At 41.4% G+C, this 9458-nt stretch overlaps 1 protein-coding gene across 1 annotated transcript in view; it reads right to left on the bottom strand.

Annotated features, from left to right (window-relative positions):
• LOC104942362 (misshapen-like kinase 1) overlaps positions 1 to 9458 on the bottom strand; it is a gene marked incomplete at its 3' end in the record, with an annotated part of 40684 nt that overhangs the window by 20211 nt on the left and 11015 nt on the right. Inside the window, exons 7-16 of the mRNA XM_010767577.1 lie at positions 8487 to 8552; positions 7843 to 8025; positions 7647 to 7757; positions 7467 to 7557; positions 7252 to 7382; positions 7105 to 7159; positions 4223 to 4301; positions 2707 to 2882; positions 2174 to 2246; positions 1847 to 2057 (exon numbers count right to left, since the gene is read on the bottom strand). Coding sequence (XP_010765879.1) covers positions 1847 to 2057; positions 2174 to 2246; positions 2707 to 2882; positions 4223 to 4301; positions 7105 to 7159; positions 7252 to 7382; positions 7467 to 7557; positions 7647 to 7757; positions 7843 to 8025; positions 8487 to 8552 — 1176 coding nt within the window. The remainder of the gene's footprint in view (positions 1 to 1846; positions 2058 to 2173; positions 2247 to 2706; positions 2883 to 4222; positions 4302 to 7104; positions 7160 to 7251; positions 7383 to 7466; positions 7558 to 7646; positions 7758 to 7842; positions 8026 to 8486; positions 8553 to 9458) is intronic.

Genomic DNA, 9458 nt, shown 5'->3' with positions numbered 1-9458 from the left:
GAGAAATTACGGTAGCAAATCACCCGGTTCTTTACGACCAGTAACTATTTACCGGGATACAAACCGGAGGAACCAGGCATGGAGGGAGGTGGCAGAGACAGTGGGTGAAACTGGTGGGTTTTCGCCTGTTTGGGGATTTTATATCCAGTTTACTTTGTTTTAACATTGATATTGCTTTGTATGTCGGGGGCGGGAGATTCATGTGATTGGTTGTTGGTCGCAAAAAATCCCCAAGCTTTCAGACACGCCCACCTCCAAGATTTTCAAGATTTTTTCAAAGCTGTTGTGTGGACGGGCCGTAAGTGTATTGTATGTATATACAGTATGTATGTTGATATGTATGCATATGTACATGTGTAGACATTTGCTATTTCAAAGAACCCCTGTGTACATTTTCGTTTTTATTTTTACTAATTTTGTTTGCTATTTCATTTGTCACTTTCGGGTCTCAAAAAATATATGATTTGAAAAACTGTACTTGTATTATAATGTGACCCCAAATAAATAAATAATAATAACAAAATAAAAAAACTGATATTGATGAAACTGATCTGCTCGACTGTCTCTCAAATTGTAATGACTGTATGTATTACTTAACAGACTGTACGTGGTTTGTCTTGTTTGTCATGTTTTGCTTTTTGTCTTTTGTTTATGTATGTCTGTAAGTTGTTGCTATTGTCTGGACCCCCTTGAAAACGAGATGGTGCATCTCAAGGGGTTTATCCCAATAAATAAAATGTCTATATACACGCCGTAGTTGTGTATATGTTATGACAATAAACCGTTGAATCTTGAAGGTAGTTTGGTGGCTAAAGGAGCAGACATATTGCAGACGAGGAACATCATATTTGAGTTGCTTGGTACAGTTTTGCTTTGAATTAAAAATGCTCTGCCTGTTGCATAATGTATTAGTATCATGAGCCTCTGGTAAAATGTGCAAGATTACATTTAATTATAAAGTCAACAAAAAGGAAATAAGGTCAAACAATCCTATTTTTATCAAGGTCTGCTTTTCTTGTCTGGTGTTTTGTGTTCAAGTAAGATGTGAAAATGAGAGGTTAGCATCTGCCATTATTATGAATGTGTGCATCTAAACTATAGACCGTTACATGATTAAGACACACGTGGTGGGACTTCTCTTCAACGATAAACTGCTTATACTCAACAACAAGTCCCTTAACACATCTTTAGGTTGAACATTTGGAATCAATATCGCTGTGTTAACACTTCAGCACCAGTGATAAGTTAATACAGCAGTTGATTGCGCAGGTACTTCAAATCTCAGCATCATGAGTGTCAAATCTTAAGTGTAGTCTTAGGTTTTCTTTAAGGGGGCAGTTTGACTTTTTGGAAGAACCCTGATTTGTTTCCTTGCATGAAAAGATTGATACAAGTCTGAAGTCTCCGAAGAAACTATAGTCAGGAAGAAATTAGCTTAGCTTAGCATAAAGGCTAAAATAAGTGAGAGAAGTAGCCTACTTGGCAAATTACAAAGTTCAAAAATAAGATACACATCACAACTTAACCCCAATAATAAACACCTTGAATTGACTTTACCTAATCAACCTGGGTCAACAAGTTAATCTGTACTTTTAGGGAGGGTTATGTGCTGTAATCTTTTCTCTCTCTGCGCTAGGATAATAGCTACAGCAAACATTCAATATGTGCTGGTAGGAATATTTCTTAACTTTGGAGAGAGTCAGGTTTGTTTCCCCACTGATGACAGTCTTTCTGCTACGCTAAGAAATATCATTTGCTAACATTAGCTTAACATTGATCATATATTAAGCTAGAAGTCTAATAAGCGTATCTCTCATAAGCAGGAAACTTTCCCGTTGATGGTTACCTCTTCCAGTCGGCGCCGCTGCTCCTTCTGCTCCTCGATGCGTTTCTGCCGGTCGTGCAGCAGTTGCCTCTTGTGTTCCTCGGGGTCCCGGCGCTGAGCGGCCAGCTGGGCCTGCTGCCTCTTGTGAGCCTCCGAGCGCTCCTTGTTCTCCACCTGCAGGCGCTGGAAGTCCCGCCTCAACGTGGACTCGCCCGGCACATTGAGGATTGAACTGCTGGATCACAATTGAGGAGATGAGGAAACATTTTTTTTGGGAGGGGGGCGGGAAATCAGTCACACAAGTCAAGGATTCATACGACATGGACAGAGAATATAAATGTAAATTACCTTGACTCTCGGTCTTCTCCTCCTCGATTTTCCTCATCTTCATCACTACCACTGTACTCATACTCTGTTTCTTCTACAAAGAGAATGAGCATAAAAGGAGGTCAAATATCACACTGTGTTGCAGCAAACATACAAAATACTTCAGGAGATCACTCTCTATTAAGCATCTAACAATCTTCATGTGTGACCCTAACCCTAATCACACTACATTGTTCGGAGTTCAATAAATCTCAATAAGTACTCTGAGGATGTCAGCCTCTCCACAAACTATTCAAACATTAAAGTGACACAACAGTGAATACAAAGAACAGCAGGTTGATTATGCAACAGGGAAAAAGCAAAGACAGTGTTCCTGGTAACGTTCCCTGGGTAACACCCATTTCAATTGAAGATTCAACTTTATCGTCATTACGTAGTACAGGTACTATGTAACGAAACGGTTTCTCTGCATTTGACCCATCCTAGTGTTGGAAGCAGTGGGCTGTCATTATCTATGGCGCCCGGGGAAATCTTGTTAAATCTGATCTGCTTACCTTTCTCCCCCCTCTTCTTGCGCGTGCGGTCGATATGGTCTTTGAGCTGGATTCGGACCTGCCTCTCGGTGGGCTGGTCCCGGATGAAGGAGTGTTTGAGGAGCTGCTCTGTGGACGGCCGGCTGTTGTACGTCTTAACGAGACACCCCTCTATAAAGTCAAGGAACTTCTTGGACCTGGGAGGAATGGGGAGGTTAGAGGACGGGAAACCATTGAGGGAGAGTCGGGAGGGGAGGCATCGAGCAGCTGTAACTCCCCAAGTTTCACACTGTACCTTGTGCATTTACATTTAAATTGAATAATGAAATTACTTTGCACACTTAAACTGTAAACCGACAAATATGTATATTTATATTGTGTACTTGTTAAAGATACTGTATAGATATACATCTTGCACTGACAATATGTTATGTTATTGTTCTGTTCATAGGTATATATTTACTGTTTATGTTTGTTTATATTCGATTGTTATTTCATATGCTATGCCTTGTTTACATGTTGCTGTGACAAAGAAATTGGGATTAATAAAGTAAGCTAATTTCATCAATAAGAGAGATTTTTTTGCCAGCCTTATCTGGGGAGGCATTTCTAAGCATCTCCTTTTCTTACACGAGTGTGAACTAAAGCGATTAAGATTCTCAGTTAATGCTCACAGTCTTAAAAGGTAAACATGTTTACACTGGCCCCGTCTCATTGCACATAACCAGTTCGAGCCACTACTTCACTACGAAATGCTACTTTACTTTCACATAATCATTACAAAAAACAATTCATCGTACTTCAATAATCATCCAATGAAAACTACCGGTCAAATGAGGTCAATATCGTTCATGGGCAGTAATCACGAGTTGATGAGTTCATTGTAATTGTGTCCATCCCTTAATAATGTTTTGGTATTTGAATAATGGTCCATCTGGGTCACACGATATTGACTGGCAGCTTTCAAAGATTGAAGCCAAAGAACATTATGAAAGAAGCATTGCATTCTGGGGCCGTCAACTCTGCTAAGTGGATCCTTTAACGAGCAGCAGGAAGAGTAATAGGAACATTAAAAAAAAAAACAGGGTAGGAGAAAGAAAATGGGAAATTAGTTTACACACTTTGGGCTTCTCGTCTTGCTCACAGTCATATTGTTTCAATACTGGGACATAAAGTCTAACACTTTGAAATGAGACTGATTCCTAAAGTGTGTTTTCCCAATGTCGGTACAAATGCACACATATTGTCCTGTAATTGAGTCTCTTCTAGAAGCAGGATTTACAAGCAGAATGTATCCCTTATAGTGTTGTTCCTGTAAGTGTGTTTATACACATTTAACAAGGTTATTGTGGCACTGCAGAAACCTGCTTTCTCAAAGTAAACAGACTAGTCTCGTTGCTGCAGTTCTTGTGTAGTAAGCCATAACCTGCATTGATGATATTTAATTTGCCTTTGGAAACAAGTTGAGGCTTTCCCACACGCCTGACATCATATGATTGATATGTAAATAGCACAGCAGGAGGGTTTGATAACTCACCATTTTTTGGACTTGAGTTTTGGAGGGGGATTCCTGGGTATCAGGAAGAGGGCTCTCATCGGGTGCATGTCACACAAGGCTGCAGAAATCATCATAAATAAGGATTATTGTGTTAGACAGAATATCGTATACTTCCACACCTGGTAGTTTGTAAATAAAACTAGCCACCAGTACACATTATCATCCTCAAACAAGATTACAGCTGCTGTTAACCAATGTTCCCTGGCGCCTGAGGCTTGTTGTTGCATTGTAAGAGCAAGGACTGTGAGTCACTGTGTTCCCAGCGTAGGTAGCTAAACCTGACTGGTTAGCTTTACACTTTCACAGTCAGTAGGCTTTTACATGGCAGTGTTATGGACACATGCATTTCGAATGAGACGAGAAGAGCATTTCATTTCAGCTTTTTTTAAGTGTGAACAAACGGAAGACGTATAGACGGCATCTGCTAACACAGCAAGTGAACAGAGTGCTGAAAAGTGTGTGAGAAGATGCTCAATAATTCATTTGTTAAACAATTATCCGACAGTAACCCTGTAAGGCAAATGAATACATTACTGTAACGAGCACAATGATGCATCTCCATGAAACAGCGACACAAACCTATACCACTCTAATATCAGTCCTACCGCACGTATTCTGTAGATTAACTGACTGTAGGTCATGTGATCAAAATCAATGTTCTATGGAATAGTTTTACTACCAATGACAATTGCATGTTCATAGAAAGTAAAAAATCTGTTAGAGGTTCTTTAAATGTGGTTATTATTGTCAAAGAACCACGGTTGCAACTCATTTTATCAGAGATTAAAGGGGACCCATTATACAATTTTTTTTTATATAGTGTTATATAGGTTTTTGTGCATGTAAATGGTCTGCAAAGGTTACCAAGTCCAGAGGGAGTTTATATCCCACACACTTCCTTCCTTCCCCCCCGCCCCTGCCTGAAACACCTCCATTGGACTCCTTCGTTTACTTCCGTAACATAGTGACATCACTACGTAACACTACAGCTTCTGTTGGCTAGCGCTCCAACACATTGTAGGTGACGGGCGTGTGGCGCAGTGGGTTGTGCGTATATGTGTTCGGATCAGTGGGTCGCAGGTTCAAACCCCACTGCAGTCAGCATGTCGTTGTGTCCCTGAGACACTTCACCCCAAATTTCTCCTGTGGGGATTGCCCACAGTATTGAGTATGTAAGTCGCTTTGGATAAAAGCGTCTAACAAGTATCATCTAAGGGGCGGGACATCTCTTAGCGGTTTACCAATCCAAACAGAGCTGGACAAAAAGTCTAAAAACAAGAAATACAGCAACTTTACCCCTGGTGGTGAATAATAAATAAATAATACAAATCATTCTGTAATGAAGCTGATGGAGTGAGTCAGAACACACTGCATGATTTGCAACGGTACATCAACAACAGCTTGACATTTGGCCTGTTCGCCTTATGTCACATGCAGCAGCAGTAACAAGGAGCACTGTGATCTTCCTCAGTGATGTGAAACACAAAACAAAAAGCTTTCAGAGAACATCTAACATGTTGTTTGTGCCTGTGGTACAAATCTGTTTTGAATACGAAAACAAGACTCTAAATTAGAAACTAAATAATTTGTGTCTTGATGTGTTTATTTCCACATTCAAAAGTTCAATTAGCTTGATAGAATTCTTCTCATCCTCATTAAAAATCTATAATCCATGAGTATGGAAATATGGTTAATTTCAAAAGTTTAACACAAGTTGTATTCTACTCACTGAAATGAGCAAATGAGGCATTACGTTTCCATCTGGGGAGACTTTGTATAATGTTTTATTTAGTAGAGCTCAGTTTTGGCCAACAAGAGGCTGGCTTTAGACACTGCAGAGCTCATACAACAGCAGCCCCATGACGCCAGTGTTATCTAACTGCTGGGAAAAAGAGATAACTGGTTTCTCTGTTAACTAAAAGATACTGTAGATGGAAGATGTGTTGAGTGCTATTTAGAAAACAGGGAAAACAGGAAGGAATTCAAAAATGTAGGAACAAGCAACAACAGGAAAAGCTAATCATTATTGTAGTGGCCTGATCATTAAAACAATCGTGTGTTCTTCTGGGCGAATAATAAAACACACAACACAGCCTTACCTTTTATTCTATTAACAACCAACATCCCAATTAGAGTTATTACCTCACAGGTTTTATAAAAATAGTTGTCTTTTCTGCTGATGATTTGGACCGTACAAAGAAGGCTTTTTTAAAATATTATTCCTTGTTGGTACTTGCTTTTACATTTCAGATTCTTATCTGTTAATCCTGTCTATCTTGTACTGCTTTAGTGCCAAATGCAACACCAAGTAAACCTAAACACAGCATGCAATTCAAATTTGATTTAGGTAGGGTTATAATAGTTGCATTTAACCAACAAACTGGTCAATATGGCAGAATAGTAGAAATGATGTTAAGTCATTGTTTAACATGGACCTTATTTGACTCGTTCATTTTTGTTTGCTTTGTTTAGGTGCGATTTTTTTTATTTTTGTCCAGGGTTGACAGCAAATCTCCAGGCAGACAGATCTCCACGCTGAGCAGATCAGAGAGATGTGCGATCAGCCTCCGCAGGCCGCCTGCCAGCTCACGACTACACTACCTTGATTACAGTGAGTCAGCTGTCCATCTGAAGGCACAGACAGCCAGGCCAAATATGGAAGACAGAGTCATTCGTGAGGACGTTGAGAATGGGCCTCGAGACGATGAGAGATAATCTGCTGCCGAGTGCACGGAAATGCATGATTCAACCAAATAAGGTTGCAATGGTATGAGATGTCCACAAATATATCGGGGGGTTAAACCTATACAGCCCTACAACCAAGAACAAGTTAAAAAAACATAATGAAAGGGCACACTTACGAGGAGCTCCCTCTGCCATCTCAATGGCTGTGATCCCCAAGGACCAGATATCACTCTGTAACACACAGGGGATCAGGTTAGCCTCCATCTTTCATCTGCTCTCACGACATAATGCTCACACACACACACACACAGTGCTGCTCATACCCTGTAGTCATAGGTGGAGTCAGGGTTCTCATCGCAGGCAATAACCTCAGGAGCCATCCAGTAAGGCGTGCCGATGAAAGTGTTCCTACGACCAACAGTCCTGTCCAACTGAGCACTCACACCAAAATCAACTGGACAAAGGAGTCAGAGAGAAGAGTGTGTGAGACGACGGAGGACATCATTAGCTTATTTTCATGTTAAAGCATTCAACGTACCAAGTTTGACCTCTGCGTTCTCCGTCAGCAGCACGTTCTGCCCCTTGATGTCTCTGTGGATCACTTTATGGGCGTGCAGGTGAGAAAGGCCCTGTGTGCAGAAAAAGGAGTCAGAATTGGTCAGCACTGAGTACAGCTGCTGCACATTTGCTTTGTCTTGTTTGCACTGTGGGTTCTTACCCGTAGGATCTCTCTACAGATGTAAGAAATCCAGTCCTCCTTCAGAGAGCTGCCCTTAGTGTTCTTCACCAGGTCGGTCACTGATCCCGCCCCGCAGAACTCCATCACCAGCTGCATGCAGAACAAATTCAAACTCAGTGAGCACCATCAAAGAGGCACACAGCTTTTAGATCATCAGTTAGGAGTGTATACAGACCCAGAGTTGGTCATCGTGTCCCGGTGGACTCTTCTTGACAAAGGCACCGTAGTACGTGGCTATGTTGCGGTGGTGGCTGTATTTTTTCAGCATGTTGATTTCTGCTTTGATCTCCTCCTCTTCCTCCTCGGTGACATCCATCACCTTGATGGCAGCCAGCTGGCCCGTCTTCACATGACGGCCCTGACAAGTTGGATCAGCAACACAGTGGTCAGTAAAATGTGGGACTCCATGTTCCTGATACACTTAAAGTTAAAAAGGTAGGGTAGGTAAGAATGGAGAAACCAGCTCGAGTGCGCTAGAATTTGAAAGTACATTTAATATATTCATAGCTATCGGGATGTTAAGAGCATTCCATGGAATATAACAAAAAGTGTTTCTGAAGTGAATTACCTACCCCACCTTTAAGTGTGGCTAATTGCTTCGTCACACCATTTTGGCATTCTTATTAAGTCTGTTATCTTTCTGCCACTTTCTTTTAACAACTTATGAATAACATAGACATAGCAGGACGTTTAATCTGCTGTGATCTGGGAGAAATGTAACAGAAAGTGGGCACTAGAGTAGTCTTAAAGCAACTCATCGTATAAGTGAAAGATAATTTGTTGCATAGAGTCACACATTGTTCAGGTGTGATATCTCACCTTGTACACCTGTCCATATGTCCCATTGCCGACGACCTCGACCAGCTCGAAGATCCCTGCAGGATCCTATGGGAGACATGAGCATATTTATATAGTCAAACAACATGTATTTCAAAAAGAGCAAATACATCAGGGCAGGGGTTACCAAAGTAGTAGGGGTGGCAGAGGCATGAAAATGAGGGGGGGGGGGCGAGAGACCAGGAGGAAAAATGGTTATAAAAATATATATATATCAAAAAAAATAAATAAATCATAATTTCAAAGATTATTGATTCGAAAATAATATGATACAGTACTATTACGTCTGGGTCTCTGTGTTTCATTAAAGCTCGGCTCTGTACGTGTGTGAAACGAGCCATTTTGTGTGCGTGCGCGAGCGAGAGAGAGCGCACCGCTACCGGAGATCGTTGTTGTTAGCTTCTGGTGCTAGCGAACTACGCTAACGGATATAAGGAGTTTTTTCAACAACAAAGTGGAGGAGAGTCCTTTCCTGTCAGACTGAGAGGCTCAGTGAGCTAAAGGACTCTCTCACGGCCCGTCCACACTACAGCTTCGACAGCTTCAAAATAGGTTTCCAACGCGTCTGAATAGGGTGACGTTACGTTGCCTCGCTTTTCGCCGAACTGAATTGTTGGTAGCAGAGCGGAGCTTTCCTGGCGTTTCAGGCTGCAAAAGTTGAGCATTGTTCAACTTTTGAAGCTTCTGAAGCTTTCGGTGGAAGCGTCAGCCAATCAAATCATATGCCAATACAAGCTCTAGCCAATCAAACAGCTGCTTGTGTGTCAGGGGCGGGAGATTCATGTGATTGGTTGTTGGTCGAGCTTCAGACACGCCCGCCGGCAAGCTTTTTTTTAAGCTGTAGTGTGGACAGGCCGAACGGTACGTCCACACAGCAGCTTTAAAAAAAATTCCAACGCTTCCAACGCTTCTCTGCCCATTGACTTTAAATGGGAGTGACGTCACTTTGCCTCG

Source organism: Notothenia coriiceps, unplaced genomic scaffold (assembly GCF_000735185.1).
Source record: "Notothenia coriiceps isolate Sejong01 unplaced genomic scaffold, NC01 NC01_scaffold00004485, whole genome shotgun sequence".
Classification (NCBI taxonomy): domain Eukaryota; kingdom Metazoa; phylum Chordata; class Actinopteri; order Perciformes; family Nototheniidae; genus Notothenia; species Notothenia coriiceps.
The sequence above is the reverse complement of the archived record's forward strand: the minus strand, read 5'-3'. Positions and strand labels throughout refer to the sequence as shown.